Source organism: Temnothorax longispinosus, chromosome 11 (genome assembly GCF_030848805.1).
Source record: "Temnothorax longispinosus isolate EJ_2023e chromosome 11, Tlon_JGU_v1, whole genome shotgun sequence".
Taxonomy (NCBI): domain Eukaryota; kingdom Metazoa; phylum Arthropoda; class Insecta; order Hymenoptera; family Formicidae; genus Temnothorax; species Temnothorax longispinosus.
In genome coordinates, this window is record NC_092368.1 from 6,477,453 (window position 1) to 6,496,484 (window position 19,032).

At 37.5% G+C, this 19,032-nt stretch overlaps 3 protein-coding genes across 3 annotated transcripts; 1 reads left to right on the forward strand and 2 right to left on the reverse strand.

Moving 5' to 3' along the window:
- Positions 1-1,608: 1,608 nt before the first annotated feature.
- Positions 1,609-10,605, forward strand: LOC139821330 (class E basic helix-loop-helix protein 23). The gene is made up of 5 exons (XM_071792303.1): positions 1,609-2,239; positions 5,198-5,353; positions 6,455-6,646; positions 8,166-8,302; positions 8,773-10,605. Exons 2-5 carry the CDS (start codon positions 5,228-5,230, stop codon positions 8,924-8,926), a joined length of 609 nt encoding a protein of 202 aa, XP_071648404.1. The 5' UTR covers positions 1,609-2,239; positions 5,198-5,227; the 3' UTR covers positions 8,927-10,605.
- A 588-nt stretch (positions 10,606-11,193) lies between these two features.
- On the reverse strand, positions 11,194-13,498 carry LOC139821332 (uncharacterized). The gene is made up of 2 exons (XM_071792305.1): positions 12,580-13,498; positions 11,194-12,450 (listed from the first exon to the last, which is right to left on the reverse strand). The coding sequence occupies exons 1-2, from the start codon at positions 12,896-12,898 to the stop codon at positions 12,119-12,121; spliced, it is 651 nt and encodes a 216-aa protein (XP_071648406.1). The 5' UTR covers positions 12,899-13,498; the 3' UTR covers positions 11,194-12,118.
- Positions 13,499-14,249: 751 nt separating this feature from the next.
- Positions 14,250-18,513, reverse strand: Glob1 (globin 1). The gene is made up of 4 exons (XM_071792304.1): positions 18,337-18,513; positions 17,080-17,271; positions 15,116-15,341; positions 14,250-14,702 (listed from the first exon to the last, which is right to left on the reverse strand). The coding sequence occupies exons 2-4, from the start codon at positions 17,232-17,234 to the stop codon at positions 14,571-14,573; spliced, it is 513 nt and encodes a 170-aa protein (XP_071648405.1). The 5' UTR covers positions 17,235-17,271; positions 18,337-18,513; the 3' UTR covers positions 14,250-14,570.
- Between the last annotated feature and the right edge of the window lie 519 nt (positions 18,514-19,032).

The following is a 19,032-nucleotide window of genomic DNA, read 5'->3' on the forward strand; positions in this document are numbered from 1 at the left end:
ATGCTCCTCCGCTGTACCGTTATGTCGCGCGGGACGCCTCGGACCGGACGATCTATCGGCGGCGATCTAGAAAGCAAGCGCAACGAAAGTGTTCCGGTTAGGAAGCGAAATCCTGATCGGATCCTCCGCCGCGCCCCGCTCCGCCGAGCACCCCGTCCCCGTCGACGACGTTCGCGGGAGTGTCGCTCGACGGAAACGCAGCAAGGCCTACAAGGCCTTTGATGTTCGCTCGATCCGTTTCTATTTTTTTTTCTTTCTTTTTAACAATTGTCGTGCGCAACCAGCGTGGCGACACGTTTTGCAGCGTCGCGCAACGTACGGTTCGCAGCCGAGAGCTTCGTGGCTTTAAAGATAACAGTTTTTTTTTTTTCGGATCGTCAGGAACCGGTTCGGAGGAGGAGCCACGAAACTCCGATAGGAGTTACTTACGGATTGCAGCGATATTAAGAATATACATATTTTTACGAGGTAAGACAGAAAAAATTGATTTACATGAAATACAATTATTAAATTAAATATAATATGTATTTAACTCTTTCATATTTAACAATTATAAAAATAAAAATTGCCAGTTTATTTTTTAATCGATTTCCTTGATCGGTCACGAAATAATTCGAAAATATCGAGAAAGATCATCGTTCTTTTTTTTTATTTTGCATATTTTTGTGATCAAGTTTTAAATCACGGCACGGTTCAAAATAAAGCGTCTTGAAGTTCATTAAAAAATTCTGGAAAATATTTTTCTGTAAAGTTCAGCTTGTCTTTTAAAAAAAATCTCTTATTTTCCGTTGTAATAATTAATCGAAAATCGTAAAGACTTTGAAAAGGAAAATCGATTCCAAAACAGCTGAAGAATCTGCTGCCCGCGACACCTCGTAGGTAATTATTACTCTTCAGAAGTGATAATTAAATTGCAACTGTCACGTACAAAAAAAGGCGATAAAAAACGTTCGAAGAAAGAGATGCACGATACGTTTGGGTAGCCAACAATTTATTTATAGCGACGATAAGTGCGCAACAGGTTTCCACACATTTTGCGGAAGTCGCGCGATTACATAACGCCAAGTGTCACACTTCCTGGTACCTAATGTAAAAAAAAACGAATAAAAGGAAAAAAGAGAGAAAGAGAGAGAGAGAATGACAAACGCGCGCCATCCGAAAGGAAAAGTGTCCTAATGAAACCGGCGCCAGAGTTGCACGTGGCGCGCGATAAGGATTACGAGATCGGAATATATCCTTAATCCAAAAGAACTCAAAGGATCAAGACCGAGGAAAAAATTAGAGCGTAAAGGGGCAGCCGATGCGATGTCCTCGTGTCTCCAAACGTCAGCATACGCGACGTTCCAAGGAAGGCTCTTTTTCTTCGATTTTTCGGCCACAGGTAATCGGCCGGGCGCGTCCGGAGCGCATATTCGGAGCATATTCAGAGCGCGAGAGAGCAGGTGGAAGCGGTTCTGGAGCAGGAACTGGTTTGGTGGGAGCCGCAAGGTGGTCCCCGCTGGTCGGTACCTCTCGGTGTACGCCGGCACGCCGCGCGCCGCGGCCGCCGCTCTCGGAGTCGGTATACGCTGGCACGTTGTCGCACGAGTATATTCATGCCAGTGGCGGGAGTCCCCGAGCGAAGCCGGTGGGGCCTGCACGCTCACTTCGCCGACAAGTGATCGTTTACAGTTATAGTCAGTCCGCATTGGGCGCTCGGCCGGCCCTGACTGTATATCGGCATCACACGGTAGAGCCGCTGATAAAGTTTCAGCTCCTGACTTTTTTGGATACGCGCTTCGAGGCCTCGTCCCTTCCTTTTCTCTCTCTCTGTCTCTCGCCCTTTTTCCTCGAGACGAGAGATCGCGATCGTGCCGAATAACAAGTGATTCCGGGAACCTTCTCTCCCTCCCTCCTCCCACCCTCTCTCTCGTTCTTTGACGTTTTTCTCAAATACCTTATCGTCATCGAGGCGATAATCATCGTCGTCGACGTAAGAACGACATTGCTGGAACTTTTGAGTTTGAAATTGACAACGGCGATCGCGACGCTGACAGGGGCGTTATTGATAACCGCTCCGCGGGGCCGAGGAACGTACGATGATTTAGTGGCAAGATCAAGTGAGTGTCGTGTGAAAGGAAAAGTGTGCGGGACGTTCGGCGCGGCGAAAAGCGCGCCTAGTGCCAGACGCCACAGTTTCAGTGAGCGCGCACTCGCCGCACTTACACGAGGCACTGATGGGGAATAATCGGCCGACGAGGTAAATACATTTTTGCAATTTTTACACTCGCGACACGAGCGAGCGAGCGTGCGAGCGAGCGAGTGAACACGTCCGCACTTTTACGCCGCTTCGGAATGCGGACCGCTCGCGCGATCCGGAACCGCAACGTCGATCTTTCGAACGACGTCGACCGTGGGGCCTCGTTCGCGAACTGTCAAGTGCTTTCTAACGCGCGCGTTAATATCTCTATGTAAAAAAAAGGAAAAAAACTAATATAAAAGGACTCGAAACGCGATTTTTATCCCAGGTAACACAATGTCCAAAATCGGGATATAAGACGTCTTAAAGACGTCTTAATGGCATCTTAAAACGTCATATGTCCCGATTTTGGACACTGTGTTATCTGGGATGGTTTTTCTCGCAATGCACGTGTTTTCTACTCTCCCGAAATGCGAATTTAAAAATAATTTAGATAAGAACGAGACAAATTTGATTTAAATTATTCGAAAATAATCGTGCTCTTTCGACAGCGTTCGAGAATTCGGTGATATCTTTTGGGCCCGAAGAAAACCCGAACGCTCGAATAGCTTACGTAGCGAGGCGGCGCGCGGCGCGGCGTGGCGGATACGGTATTCCACCGTAAATCACCACCGTAGCACGTCGAAGGTTATCGCGTAAATTGTCGGAGATCGTTCGATCGTAACACAACGGATGAGCGTCTTCCCGACAATGAATACCGCCTGATAATACGTCGCCGTGTCCGCCGAAATTTTCCAGAAAATTAAAACGCGAGACCGAACATTTCCTGCCGCTGTTTACGTCGCCCTTGACACTTTATCCGATAAGCGGGTACTTTTCTCTTCGCGCGTCAAGAGCACCGAGTATATCTGTACTGATAATAAAAGCAAATTAATGCTCGATAATATGAATAAATGGCAATCAAAATGGCGTGCTGTTTTCGAACGTTCTCCAACAAAAACATTTCGATAAGAGCACTGGAACTTTTAATAGTTCCTCCATATATGTGTACTATATATCTATAATAATATAAAAAGAATTGCAAACTATTAAAATTCTCAGAACTCTTATCTAAATGTTCATATAATTCTGAATAACATATTTATTATATAATATATATAAAACTCTCACATATACATATATAACATATATGCATTATATGTGTATGTATAATATACCATAACTCATGGAATAGCGAGAACGTGCGGCAGAGAGAAACAGCAATAGCGTTACGATAAGTTACTGCAGTAGCATTATCGATATCGGATACGACCGCGCGCTATTAAAAGATAGAGAAACGACTTTGTTATTATGCAGCGTAATTCTCGCGAAATTCACGTATCACCGAGTAAATGAAAAATTGTCCTGAAAATTGCGCCTCGCGTTCCGCGCGAAACGGCATTTCGTCACTTTCGGCGGATTGTAGGTCGATATATTGTCATGTTTGCTGGGCAATAATGCGCGCGTTAACACAATACGAGCGTGCGTTTACGAATCGAATGTGCGTGGGGCTGCAAATTTTCGACACCGACGCATCCGCTCGGCGATTAATTACAATCGCGTCAAGATACGATCCAAAAATACGAATAACGAATTCGTCGTGACTACGCGTCGTGAGAAACTTCGCATAAACTTATTTATATTCATTCGAGACGTGAAAGAGAATATGTGTTAAAGTAAATGAAATAAACAAAATGTCGAAATGTAAGGAAATATATTGAGAATTTTGTAATTTTTATATTTTCGAAAAAATATTGATGCAGCGCGCATCACATTCCTATCCTTTTTTCAACGTATTTTGAAATGACGAACCTATATGAAAAATTTCGGCATTGAATACGAATTTCTTCGTGAAATACTCGGGAGGCTCGAAAAAATCGAAAGCTAATGATTCCCGATAATATCGTGCATTATGCAACTCCGCTGTATTGCTCAATCTCCTAGGCAGCCCGGGCAGCGTCTGGCTGCGTTACTGTTCGTGCGTTTACGCGTCAAGGCTTGACGAAATCGTAATATCCATCAAGAGCAATCGCATGAGCGCTCGATAACGGGAGAAAGTGTATTGTGAGATCCGTGGAGCCGTGTCTCGCTTCCACCTCAAATCACCCCGATCTTGATTTGACAGCTGGATTGGCCCCAATCTGACATGTGCGTGCGCGCGCGCAGCCACGAGCGGGAATTCTTGGCATTGAAGAGAGCAAAGCAGGAAAAATGGGATATCCCGATTCGATTATCTTTATCCGCACGCGCACATGTTGACGTCTCTTACTTTCTCCCTCTTCCTTCTTTTCCTATCTCGCCTCGCCTCGCGTTGACAGAGCTTCCAATTTTTTTTTTCTACAGAAACGGCAATCAGTCGTGACTTATAGTCTGGTAGTCGAGTATTTCAGAATCGTCGAACGAGACATTAGCGTCAGCCTCGGTAATGACGTTTAATCTTGATCGATGATTCTGAAACTTCCTCGCCATGAATCGTAACGTAAATCGCGTTGCGTTATATGTGCATCCCATAAGATGCAATTTACCACGAACATTGCACATTATAATGATATACCACATTTCGTCGTATTTTTATCTAGCATATTTAGCAAGTATAAATCTTATAAAGCGTATAAAAATATATATTTTTATCTTTTTCGAAAGCTCAGATAATATATCATTATTTTATCTTGCGTAAACTTATTTATATATTTATAGCACACACTGTAGACGTGATATAACTAAATCCTCACGTCGTGTTTTTCACAGATAGAGATTATATACAGTATTATATGTACAGTACTGTAAGCTCTTAATGTGTTAAAGATATTAATTTCTTTAGCTACTTGTCTTATCATTTATTACAAGCTTGTATTTACTTTCTTTCGTTCATGATCACGGAAAGGATAGGAAGAACCGGACGATGCTCGCGTGGGAAGGGCATTTCCTGCTTTCTTTTCTACCGCACAGGTTTTTTTGAAGATGAACGGTTTGTTACAGGGGGACCGAGCTGTGATTTCGATCAGGATAATGCGAAGCCTTGATAGGCTATCGGGTAGCGACCAAGACTGCGGTGATCGGGAAATGTACATCGACCTGGACGACGCCTCCGTCGACTCGCTTACCGGGAAACGTACTCGCCACCATGTCGCGGAGGTATATCATCTATTCTCTCTCCACTCTGTCGTTTCCCTTCTTTATCGCACTCAGCTGCGCGTTATCTCACCTGAGGCTTTTAAAGTTCCATTTACTCCGAATAAGAAAAGATACTCGACCCACATAAGTCACCATTATCATGCCGAATTGATAAGATTTAAGGTTTTTCCGGCACCGTGCACTTTTCGATTTGTATAAGCTCAACGCAATTTGCAATAGATAATAATTCGTGACGAGAGACACGAGTACGGTGTTTGGTGTGCGATGCGGTGTAAGCGAAATCAATTAGTTATACGATCGAATTCGATGAATAGATAATAAATCAGATCCAGAAATAAATCGTTAAATATAACAGATGACGTCTCATTACTAGCTATCCGAATTGAGTAAATAATCTTTTTTATCAGTGTTGTGCAGCACCGAAGAAAATTGCTAACATTTTATCAGTCGGGTTTCATCGGTTAAACGCTTAAACGTTTACAATTAGACAAATACTCGCGAAGCGCGTTCTTGAAAGGAGAGACAAGAAGGTAAAACGAGACAAAAGTTAAATGAATTCCTTTATTGATGAAAATAGCATGGTAAGATCTTCTCATCTAGATTAGATTAGAAAATACCATTATGTAACACCGGTAACACGTTATCGCGCATTAATATAATCAACTTTGCTCGTGTCGATTATATTCGGATGTAGGCGCACTTATGGATATAATAAAACATCCTCTGTGAAATATACATTCGTAAGCTAATTCTTTCTTTTCTTATAAAAAGTAATTAAGAAAAATTAATAATATGTATTTCTTAACGTGTTGTTAAAATGAGACCGAAACAAAGAATTTGTATTGTAATAAGATATTTATATTATCGCGTCATGCATAAAATATACATGAGATATTTACAAGCATTCTGTGTTTCTTGAATTGATTGAGGCGTCGCAATACCAATGCAATTTTCAAATGTAAATTGTTTCTTCCTGAGAAGTCCTGAAATGGAAATTCGCTCGTATATCTATCATCGTGCGCATCGTGCCGCGCTATGAAACCTCCGTGGCAAATATTTGACAAAGATCTGTCTATCCTTTTATGAACCGGACGAAAATAGGTGGGCGAGGAGAGCGACAGCAGCGGGAGCGAGAGGAGCCCGAAGCAGGCGAAGAGAAGAAATCGCGGTAGCGCGCCGCCGGCCACGAGGAGACGGAAAAGCGGAATTTCCGCTCGCGAGAGGAACTTGAGGAGGCTCGAAAGTAACGAGAGAGAGAGAATGAGAATGCACTCCCTCAACGATGCCTTTGAGGTAACAGTTTATTGCTTCCTCCAGGCAGCTTTCGCTTCATCGCGTCGATGAGCGCGACGAACTTTGCTAAAAACTTTCGAAGAACGAGAGACTTTCGCTACGGAACATTAAATTGCGAACAATAAGAGTGAAAATAATCAAGTACGATCGATCTTTATCCCATAAACACATTCACCTGTGAGATTGCTAACAATAAGTAACAAAAATAGTATACATTCAAAATAGAGGAAGTTCGGGTATTTTGAACCTAAGCCTTTTTTAATATAACTGGAAACTATTAAAGATAGCTGAACTTTGTTTACGTCGAGTCGTAATGCCAAATGTTTTGTTACCAATGTGTTTCTAACCAATTTCGTTTATTTGTAGTGAGTTTAATGTTATAGCAAAATTTTCCAAGATAGATTTTTGTCGGGTAATTTGAATCGTGTCGGGCAAGGTAAACCAATTTATTAATCTTGCAAAAAAATAATTTTTATCGTGTTTTAAAGTTAATAATAAAGAGATGTTAATAATAAAATATTCTATAATTATTATTATATTATACATTTAATTTATAGTAATTTATTACAAACTGAAATTTTTATAACAATGTTATATAAATATGTATGAAACATGTTCGAAAAACTTTTTTATTATCTAATATAATAACATACACATAATAATATAAAACTTTTTACTTATAAACTTTACTCATAAAATAAAACGCATTTAAAAAAAAGAATTATCTCGATTTGTCCGACATCACTATTTTTACCTTTTTATCGTATAAAATAGAAAAATATACAACATATGACACTTGCTAAGTATACCACACTAAAGTTCTATCTTAGTTATGCAACAAAAGGCAATTAAGAATCTGTTAAGTAGATTAATCGCAAAATAAAAGTTTATATACTCACCTTACGCTGTATGCGGTACACGCTAAATTTTCAATTTTAATTTATTATTTAACGACGCGTTGTGCCACGCTGCCGCTTTGTATGTTAGATTATGGACCCGGCAGCTAGTAACTCCACTGCTGTCCGCTAGATTGTAACACTTAATATTTTAGATATCGCGGTGGTTCTATTTATAAGAATATTTCACCTTACCCGAACTTCCTCTACTTTAGCAAATAATTTTTTTGAAAAATATAGTCAAAAAATATAATCTTTTTTTACTAATGTTTTTTTTTGTAATATTTAAAGAAAGATTCGTTTACTTAATTTTATTATATTACGATCATCTTTCTTATTACCAAAACGTTGTTGATCGACGTTGAACGTCATAAATGCAAACGCCAGCAAAATATGTGATAGAAAAATCGATTTGTGCGGAAGATAAATGGCGACAACTCGCAGCTGCAGCTCTATCCGATAAGCAATTCGTTTTATTGATAGGTCATACGTAGCATCGTTAAAAATGTATCAACTTTCGACTGTATATATTTGATTAGATTGCAATCCGGCGCCGTTATTTATCGCGCGAATGCGACTCGATATAGTAGATAGGCTTTCAATCTTCTCGTTGTAATTTTCAGCAATTACGCGAGGTAATACCACACGTAAAAATGGAGAGGAAGCTCAGCAAGATAGAAACGCTCACGTTGGCTAAAAATTATATAATGGCACTGACGAATGTCATATGCGAGATGCGCGGCGAAGAACAACCGTACACGTGAGTATCGTTCTATCTAGTATTTTTTTTTTTCAATCGCGGCGCAGCGTGAAATAATTTCTTGATACATCAGAATTAATTGAAATAAAGAGAACAAATGAATAAATATTTTACGTGGATATAAAGTATTAACAAGTATCGAAATGAGATGGAGAAATAAACTTTTTTATGAAATTTTATTTTATATATTAAATATATTAGAATATGTAAAAATAAAACTTAAATTCTTTGTTATTAATTATTATAAAATTACTATAAAATATACTATAAAAGTATTTCGTAAACTATTGATTTTTGCAATATATTTTGCATGCATCATATTTCTCTCCTAAAACTGTGACTTCTTGAAACTTATCTATAATATCTATAATATCTTTTTTTTAAACAAACAATCATTGAGATATATGAGACGTGAAATTAAAACGGAATATTCTGCCTACATATTTATAAAAAAATGCTCTATTTTTCAGGTTTGTCGATGGCGAATGCGGTTCTAGCAGCGGCGACAGTACGGGCCAATTAGAATTAAGCGGGGGCGAACAACCTGACGAATCATCCCCCGCGTCGATTCACGAGACCAACAACAACAGTCTTCTCCACGAAGATCTAGAGCGCAGAATCTAAGAAAATTCTATTCTAAACGACAAACGTCGAGTACACGTACACATACACACGAACACGTACACACGCATACATATACACGCACAGACTCTGTGATAAACTATCATATTAGTGCCTTTCATAGGGACAGCAATCCGCGACGATTCCACTCATTATTCGCCATGGATCTTCGTAGATCGTCGTAAGTTTGCGAAAAATCCGCGCTGGAATAACAAAATGATGATTCCGCAGAAACGCAATAGAAGAAACGTGAAAATAAGCGAAAAGAAGGGGAAACGATTAGAAAGAGGCATGGAAGAAACAGAGAAGAGAAAGAGAAAAATAAGATAAACATAATGAAATAGAATATAACAGAGAGTGAATAATGAAGGAACAAGACAGAAAAAGAGAAAGATATAAGGAAGAGTACGCGTTTTTTGCATTATACGTAATACACGGGACGTTTCCGATCTAGCGTATAATTCTTCTCGAAGAGAGATTTCTCGATACGACCCGAGAATCGAGATGTCCTTAGAAGAAGTTTCATAGGAAGCCATTATATTTTTATGACTTAATTTCTCTCATGCTATAGAGATATCTTAGCCAAACCCCTCGATCTAAGATTCCGTTAAAGCGACATTCTAAAATAGGTTGAAGAATAACGTTTCATTACGTAGTTGAATTTTAATTCGTTATTAAAACCGCTCAACTCTCCCTCCCTTTTGACTCAAGAACGAGCAACTCTAAATATGAAACAGGTAGCAAAAATTCTCTTGTTAGTCTATTTTCTTATATATTTAGGGCTGAAAGATAATGTACTTCTCCAAATATCTAAGTAATAACGTGTTCAGATAGAACGTGCGTCTCGCTGTACATATAGAATATATCGAGAGAGAAAGAGACAGAGAGTGAGAGAATGAGAGAAAGAGAACATATCCGCAAAAAATATTTATATCGTACGGCACATCGAGTGTACCGAAAATAACGGTTGTGCAAATAATTCACACATCGTGAGATGTGTCTTTCTATCGATCGTTAAATTTCCATTAATTTATTCTTTTATCAACATTGCCGACTTATTAGTTAGTGCAAGATATTATCATGCTAGTTACAACTACTATTACTATTACTTTTATTCCTATTACTAATACTATTCTGTTACGATACTGCTCTATTATTATTATTATTTTGCAACCATCACTCCTACTATTATTCCTATTACTATAACTACTATGCAACTATTATTCCTATATAGTACCATTGTTACATGGTTATTAGAAATATTATATCTTTTAATATTTTATTTCGATTAATATTCTATTATTTTGAAATCTTTTAAATGATTATTATTATTACTGTTATTATTATTACATTATTACTATTATTGTTACTATATTAAATTAATAACACATTATTTTAATGTTTTATCCTAGTAATGTCATCTGTTGCAATATATATGTTTCACTCACATTTCTCCGTCCGTGAATTATCTATAAAGACAATCATTTCGATGCATTTTTGCCAATTGGTATTAACCAACCGCAATAACTACATTTATAATCTTTTATCGATCATCAATTACCAATTATATTTTTAGCTGGAAGCTATACACATAAGTAATAATTGTTTGTTGGCCAATTAGCAATTACAAGCGTAATTAACAAATGTAAAATTAATTAAATTACATTTGATGATTACCAAAAGATATGCATTACAATTTTACCCATCTCTGCTTCAAAAATTGTTAGTTATGTAAATTAAATTTTGCATAAAGATGGAGAGGCATAATAGTGGTCTGGTAGGACTGACTAAACAGACTAATCAAGCTAACGATTATGTTAAAATTTGTCAACTGTAATACATTTGCAACAAATCGGAGTGCAATTAATTTATTAGTTACGTAACTATCATAACATTCATGTAGATGCATAGTACCGTCAGTTAGATTAATTATTCAGTCGCGTAACTTTACGTCTCGAAGTCATAATTAAGTTTCATAAGAAAGTCGATTATCGCAATTATTAATAACAGTATCATCATCAATGCGCGCTATTATCATACCGTTGTTACTATCATTATCATTGTCACTGTCACTGTCACTGTCATTATGGTGGTAATTGCCACGGTCATATTGCCTTACACACATTATTATTATGACATTATTACTAAGTAGCATTTTATTATGATTCAATACCGCATTTACACAATTCTCTGTATTTACTATTTATGCGCATGAATTATTTTTGTAGTTAGCTAAAAATGACTAAGATTTAATTGTATTTCCCGCGATGTTTGTAAAAGCAGTCTTATTATAAAAAATTTATATGGCATATATTTATTACATATTATACAATATTTTTCATGTAAATATTCGCGTTGTGTTTGAAAATTTTTATATAGAAATACAGGGTAATTAAATTGTTCACTCATATATTATAACTTCTTTTTTAAATGCCTTAAATGGAAATTATTAAAGAGAAAAATATTTCGCTTTAAGAGATTTATTATATTATAGTAAAAAAAAAAAACAATTCTATATTCACCGCTTATTTTCTCGAAATTATCGAGACCGTTTTCCCATTTTTTTTTCTTTAAATAGGAATAAAACTTATAAATTTGTAATACATTTTGATTTGCATCAACAAAAAATTGAGAGATAAAACGTTATTAACGAGATGAGAAAAAGATCAAAAAGAAGAACCTCTTTTTTTCATTAGTTTTATTCTTTAACATAGAGATATTCATATTTTACAAACTTTATTTAAACTTCGGGACAACGGGGAGGGACATATACATGGCATTTAATTTTTCTTGACGGTATGTACGATAATGGCCACAATTAAAACGAACAGCGTCCCTAATAATCCAAGCACAAGAGCCATAAGAATTGTGTCGACTGGTAACCACGTATCTTCCTCTTGAGTCCAGGTAACGGACTCAGCTGTCGCAAACAAGCTATAAACGATGAATACTTCATGCATTATTCGGCCAAATCTTTTATGTTAAAAGAATCGGTATGCAGAATAGTCAGGTAAAAAATATCGGATTATAATCCAGTACTGGGCAATACACTTTATATAAATCTTTGATTTCTTTAGATACGCGTTGAGGAAATAATAAAAGACATTTTCTATAATATTTAAATGGTGAGCATTGCTCAATTTGTTTTAGTGCTCTCTTCCTCGCCACTTTATATTTTACCGTTAAAATGATACTTTACGGATTATCATGCATTTTATATACGAAGGAAAGGATGTTTTGATCGTGTTTTGCACAGTCCTGAGTATAATTAGCAATGCGGAATGCCGACGTGCTGGTTTCCATTTCTTCCTTGGCGAGCTCGTCGAAGGACAACGTAATAGCGTTGTCCAGATCCTTTCCCAGTTGTTTGAAGGTAGTTCTGCCGAGCCAATCGGCGAGATCGTTGCGATTTAGCTGTCGAAGCCGATGTATAATCGCCGCGTGCGTCTTGCCCCGACCCTCCGCCGGGGAACTATTCCAATGAAGCAGTTGACGCAGACACGGGATCTCCTCGTCCACCTTACGCTCTTTTATTCGCGAGAATAAAAGTTAGTATATATAGAATCCTTCGACACGCGAATAAAGCGAAATCGAATTAACGAGGCAAGTGGTTTTAAAATTATAAAACTGGAAAGGAGAGAGCTGAGAGAGCTGACCTGCCGCGGCCAGATTCTTCGGCAAGTCGTAAGTCGTGTAATGAAGCGCGGCGATCAATCGTCTGCACTCGTACGGGTCCAATCGAGCCGCGAGATACTCCAATTCGCTCAGATTCACGTCTATCGTCCCGCAGGCTCTTGGGATAAAAATCGTCGCACTGATCGTAACGTAAATACCGATCGCCCAAGACCGCATTTTTCCGTCCAAACGAGACGACGTTACAGGAATAGAGAAAGAATCGCGCAGATGAAAACAAAAGACCATCATTCTGTCTCGTACATGTACGTGTGTTTTTATTTCTTCGGAAGGATGTCTCATTTTTGCTCATTTACTTGTCGATTAACCTTCTTCTCGGTCTCATCGTGTCTGCCTCTTCGCTTTCCGTCCTCGCTTCTTCTTTCTGTAACATTTGTAACAGGGGGTCGGCGACCCGTTCTCCAACCTCTCCGGTTCCCTAGGGATAATCGGCGCGGTGACTTCCGTCGGGATGTACGTCAAGTCCGGCGACACGGGTCTCTTCCTCTTTTTCCGCAACTTCTTTCGTCCTTCCTCAACATCGGAGAAATACTTTCTAAACATATTTCGCAGACTGATCACGATCGCTTTCTTCACATTCTAATCGAATCGCGGAATCGCGCCGAGAAAGAATCACGTCGTAATATAATACAGTTGTCTTATACTGACTCTTTTTTCCGCCTCCCCGTCAGCTTATTAAAAATCCTCGCACACTTGTTTCTCACAAACAGGGTGCAGCAGCAGGTGCAAATTATAATCGCGATTACGATGCCGCCAGCGACGTACAGAGACAAGGAGATCGGTCGGCGTCCTAAAATGCGTTGTGTCGGCCACGAATGTGCATCGCTTTGAAAACCTTCATTGGATACTCACCTGATAAAATATCGTGGAAGATCGCGCTGGTATTATTCATTCCTCGTTTCTTCAAATGCTTTTCGTACCATTTTGTTCTATCGTCTCGGCAAATGTTATTGGAGAATAGTAAGGGTAAGCAATTGACATTTCGCGGTTAGGCGAATCGAAATATACAAACGAATACAATGAAATGAATTGAAATATCACGCACATGCAGATAACGTATATTTGGCTAATATCACGTCTTGTTATCATTGCGCAATGTGAGATAAAAAATGAAGTTGTGATCCTAAAGCCGTGATCCTAGTCGGTTTTTTTCGGTTTTTTTCTTAGCACTAATCTTTTAATTAGCTTTATAGAAATGCAAAATTCTTGTCTAGAATTAAAGTACGCATCAAAATCTAGGTCATGGTGGTCGAATTTATATCAAAAACGAAAAAAAATTAATATTTTTTGTTATACGTGACGACCACCACATATAAATTCGACCACCATGACCTAGATTTTGATGCGTACTTTAATTCTAGACAAGAATTTTGCATTTCTATAAAGCCAATTAAAAGATTAGTGCTAAGAAAAAAACTGAAAAAAACCGGCTAGGATCACGGCTTTAGGATCACCTTGTCCAATAAAATTGAAGGTAAAACTTCAACAAAAATGAAGTCAAAATGCAGTTATGGGATTTAATACTCTTCTTTCTATTTAGAAAAAAAATTCTTCAATCTGTAGAGAACATCGGCCTCCTAGTTTTAAATATTTAATATAAAATTTGATGAAATTGGATAATTTGTTGTACCAATCTAACGCAATATACTTTATTGCCATATGAACATATAATATATTATATGTACAAATTTCATCATAATATTGCATCATAATGATTCCGTTAATCACACTTTTCGTTTCTCGGAACGCCAATCAATATAATTTATTGCAAAGAACAGCGAAATGTTCGTCGCGCAAATTAGTTATATAAGTTTCGTAAATATTATATTTTGTGAAGAACATATCACGGCCGACTAAACTTTTCGACAGATTCGTCATCTTCAAAAAGCGATATACAATACATGCCACAGATTCGTCAATTATAAAATTCAAGAATTGCGCCCGAGCACATCTCTCAATCTGCGTAAACTTGATTGATTTTCGTAAAGATCAAGTCCAACGTTTTCTTCCAGGCCTCCTGCACATCCGATGTATATTGCTTCCCGAATAAGGAAGGGAAAAGCTCTAGCATCAGTTGTTTCAATTCCTGAAAGATAATTTATTACAATTATTATATTTTAAGGAAAGAACATATATTAGAAATACAGATAGAGTTAATGTCAAGCTGACAAAATTGTTAGAATACAAGATAAATAACTATCAGCTCGTTCCTCGTTCGGAAAAATAATTTCGTGAAATAATTGTAGTATACAGAAAGCAAAGATTAATTTATGTCTCAAGTCATTATGATCTCAAAGATCTTTTTTATATCTATACATATAAAAAAAACTTTTGTATTTAGGAAATACTTAAGCATTTTAAAATAAAAAAGGTAAAGTCAGTTATATAAAAAGACAATGAAAAGAGAGGTTTATAGACAAAATTTTAGATGTAAAAACATATCGTTGTTACATCATTGAGAAGAGAATGTAGAAGACAAAAAGATTAGCATTCACTTACCTCAAACTGCTTCGGTGTTTGTCCGCGGTTCTTGTGTTTCTCGGTAAAATTAATCAAGGTCGCTTCCATCAATTCCGGATCGTGCATTTGTTCGATCAATTTGCCAAGCGTCGCCACGATATTGGCACAGTGCGCTTGAAACCTCTTATTTTTCGACAGTTCGTCGAGAGGGACGTCCTTAAACGGCTTAAATTCTTTTTGAGCTTCTGGATATTGTTTGAAATAGCTATAAAAGAACATGTTCTCGTAAAACGATGAAATCGTTTAAGGGCTACTGATCTGTGTCGTTAAAATCGTATTAAATAAAATAATATAAAACATTGGAGAAATCTCATGCATTGATTGCAAAGACAAATAGTGATAATGAGAACATGTTTCCCCATTGTTAAAAAGGAGAAGTTAATATGAGTGAGCAACTTAAATGAATTATTCTATAAGTGATGTATGATCTGTCATGAAAGTTGTAACACCGATTTTTTAACATGCATCACTTTTAAGGAACACTTAATTATTTTTTATACATTTTGATATTAAAAAATCTTAAGATTTTAATAACCACCGCAACTTGAATTCAGACTTGATTACATTATTACGAGTATATAATGTAATGTATGACATTAATATTTTTCATGCGACCTTATTTACATTAATATTATATTTTGTAGAAGATCGAGGTGCAGTGCAGTACAGTTTTCTAAAAGACAGATAAACAGATTTTTATTTTAAGTATAACTTTGATAATGAAGAGGAAAAAGAGGAAGAAAAAATAATTGAATTAGTATCATAAAACGATGACTATTCAGTGATAGCTGGGATTTATTATATTTCCTAGCGTTAACTTTTTTAAATAATTATATTCAAATACAGAAACTGTACAAGAACGTATTGAAGTATATCAAGAAAGAAATAGAAATATATGAGAATATACAGGGTGTTATCGAAGTAAGTACACAAACTTGAAGGGGATATTCTTTGGCTTATTTTAAGAAGAAAAGATCCTATAAACATGTGTCCTAAACTGCTTCGTGACTGCTTCATGACTGCTTCGCGTGTCTGCTTATGTTTATAGAACTTTTTCTTCTTAAAATAAGCCAAGGAATATCCCCTTCAAGTTTGTGTACTTACTTAGGTAACACCTTGTATATGAGAAGCAATATATAAGAAGAGAGATATTTTTATATTTTTTGAAGAATAATGAAAGACTCAAGTTAGTATCGCAGATAGCTTGCTCGTAATGAAATCACGGATTTTCTCGGGCAAATTTAAATGCCCGAGTATGATTGTTGGACGCAGAGTGTCATTAAGCATATTAAGCCATTCGAAAGAAGCATGCCGCGCGTGAAAATACGTGTAATAATACATCTCTCGCGGACTTACAAATTGTAAGTTCTATTTGCGGCACCGATCGCCTTAGTAGAGATATAACATTAAGCTGTAAACAACTATCCGATGTCGCAATAATTTATCGGTATCACATGTGATAATGAAAGCGGCCCGCGGCACGGCGCGGCGCGACGTTGAAATTTTCATAGCGCGCGTTCTCTGTCGCATCTTTTGCGACGCATCGCGACGCAGCACGCATTAACAAACGCGAATGGTTTCGACGAGACGTGAGGGTATTGACGAGGAGGCCCTAAGCGCGTGACATGGTTTTTTTATCATGCACCAGATACGCATCGGCGATTCATTAAATAAATGAATGGCTTGTTAGAATGCGGAAGTTCTTCGAGCGAGGAAGCTTCGGTCGCGTCGGAAGAATTTCTAACACGTTTCGCGGCTATATCGTTTTGTTAATCCGCGACCAGCGCGATCTTATATTAAGAAAAATCATTATTTTCACGTTTATTTACACCGTTTACCGGCGCGATTACCTCCGCAATCTTTGCTCTGTCGAAGTTACGAGTATCGATCTAGCAGAGAAAGTGCGTGTGAAGAACGGATGAAGAAAACGGCAGTTCACTCACGCGAGTACGAGGGTGACGCCGACCGACACTTCGTCTTTACGAATGGTCGCCCATGTGTTCTGCACCAGTCTCTTTTGCTTCTCGGTCAGGCCGAGTTTCTCGTCTAACTTATTGTCGTTCAGAACGAAATCGAACAGATTGCGGAACAACGCCATTGTTCCGCCTCGCCGCCGTGCGGGAATTGAGCCTGATCTATGGAAAACAATTGCATCCGTTGATCAGATGATTATTCCGCAAATGATCTTTAATGGGAGACTCGACTTCTCGTCATGAGAATAACTAAAGAAATAGACTCGCATATTGCGGTGTTAGTGTTAAATGTAACGAACTCTATTATTCCATAATGTCTTTTTACGAAACTGATGATCGGTCGATCGACAATTTAATCGCGTGCGATTGATATCTGATGAAAGATCGGATACAAAAGTGATTAAAGGAGGATATGAGAAACGAAATATTTGAACGAAACGGCGTCTAAGTAGTTTTAATATATTAACTTTTTCAAAGCTATTGCTATTTATGTGTAATTAAATTATGTTTAAATTAAATTATGTTTACACGTTGATCGCCAAGCCATATTTGGAAAAAGGATCTTCGATACGCTAATTTGAATTTATGCACGTTAAATTATTCAAAACCCACACAAAATATAATATATAAAAATAATAAATATTTGTATCAATAGACATGTTAATGAATGTGTAACGAGACTGAATGAATAAGTCTGATAATAAAACAATGGGCCAAATCGCCAAATAACTTGTATTTGGCAGTCAACGTGTTAAATATGAAACGACATCGGAATAGTAGAGAAAGACGCGAGAGGATATATCATTAGCTTTTTTTAAAGAAACCAATGTTACATGTATGAATATGTACATTAATTATTTCAAACGGCAGTAATTTTTTTTTTTTACTACACGCCAAACGCGCTGAAATCAACGTTAACGTTAACGAACAGAAATTATCAGTCTCGTTACTACGAGACACAAATAGACTATCGCAACGGGTCACTTTTGTGTGTTTTTTTTTAAACCAATTAACAAAATTTATTCGCGCGTGAAAATGACAATTGTACCACAAAACATCCGTTAACGAAGAAAATGAAAGGAGCGCGACAAGAATTCAAAGCAAAATCAAAAGTGACGTTCGCGCGATATCAATTCAGCCTTTCTTTTTCTCTCGATTTCGGCGTCGCAATTATCTAAATCGCTCGTGAATGAAGAGATGGAGCATGAAAGATAACTGTGCTAATACCAGTTGCGGTGCCGAGGAAGAAACGGGGCGGCCGGAGGCACTTCGCGAGAGCAACTATACGGACTGACACGATGAGGCCTCGCTTATCGAGAATCGTATCAATTACGTTGTAATTCAGTGTGATATGTCACGTGCCACGCGTGCTACACTGGTCAAGCGGCGACTACTCGATGCTGCGGCCGATCTAACTATTTTAAAGTCATCCCCACTCCACTTCCGAAGATATCCCGATGAAGGAATTGCGTTATACGCGAGACGTTTCCGTAGACAAACACCGTAAGCTCGACTATCTTTAGAAATCTCGATTACACAACAGCAGGAAGTGCACTGATAACGAGAGCGGCATGAAATCTTTTCGATAAATATATGTAAATTGAATTCAATAGCGACAATATGTGATGCGAATTAAACTTGTATTCCGTCTTCTGATTTGGGAATACAAAAGTGCATCTCTACTTGCATTTAGATATAAATGTGTGTATGTGGATGTGTGTGGTAATATTTATAATTTTATACACTTAATTTAGGATATAATAATTTTATATATTTTTTCAGAATCTTTAAGATAGTATAAAAATATTTTAAACAACGTGTGTTTAAATATTTTATATATAGATTATGTTTAATATACTTATGTACATATACTTATGTATATACTTATGTATATTATACTTATGTATATACTTTGTATGTTAT

What these genes read in the sequence shown, in the direction of transcription:
- LOC139821330 (XM_071792303.1), top strand. Translation starts at nt 5,228, where the DNA reads ATGCGAAGCCTTGATAGGCTATCGGGTAGCGACCAAGACTGCGGTGAT. An exon ending in CTCGCCACCATGTCGCGGAG is followed by an intron (nt 5,354 to 6,454) that starts GTATATCATCTA and finishes GGACGAAAATAG; the next exon opens with GTGGGCGAGGAGAGCGACAG. An exon ending in CCCTCAACGATGCCTTTGAG is followed by an intron (nt 6,647 to 8,165) that starts GTAACAGTTTAT and finishes TGTAATTTTCAG; the next exon opens with CAATTACGCGAGGTAATACC.
- LOC139821332 (XM_071792305.1), bottom strand. Translation starts at nt 12,898, where the DNA reads ATGAGACATCCTTCCGAAGAAATAAAAACACACGTACATGTACGAGAC. An exon ending in GAAGAATCTGGCCGCGGCAG is followed by an intron (nt 12,451 to 12,579) that starts GTCAGCTCTCTC and finishes CGCGAATAAAAG; the next exon opens with AGCGTAAGGTGGACGAGGAG.
- Glob1 (XM_071792304.1), bottom strand. Translation starts at nt 17,234, where the DNA reads ATGGCGTTGTTCCGCAATCTGTTCGATTTCGTTCTGAACGACAATAAG. An exon ending in GGCGTCACCCTCGTACTCGC is followed by an intron (nt 15,342 to 17,079) that starts GTGAGTGAACTG and finishes GTTCTTTTATAG; the next exon opens with CTATTTCAAACAATATCCAG. An exon ending in AAACACCGAAGCAGTTTGAG is followed by an intron (nt 14,703 to 15,115) that starts GTAAGTGAATGC and finishes ATTATCTTTCAG; the next exon opens with GAATTGAAACAACTGATGCT.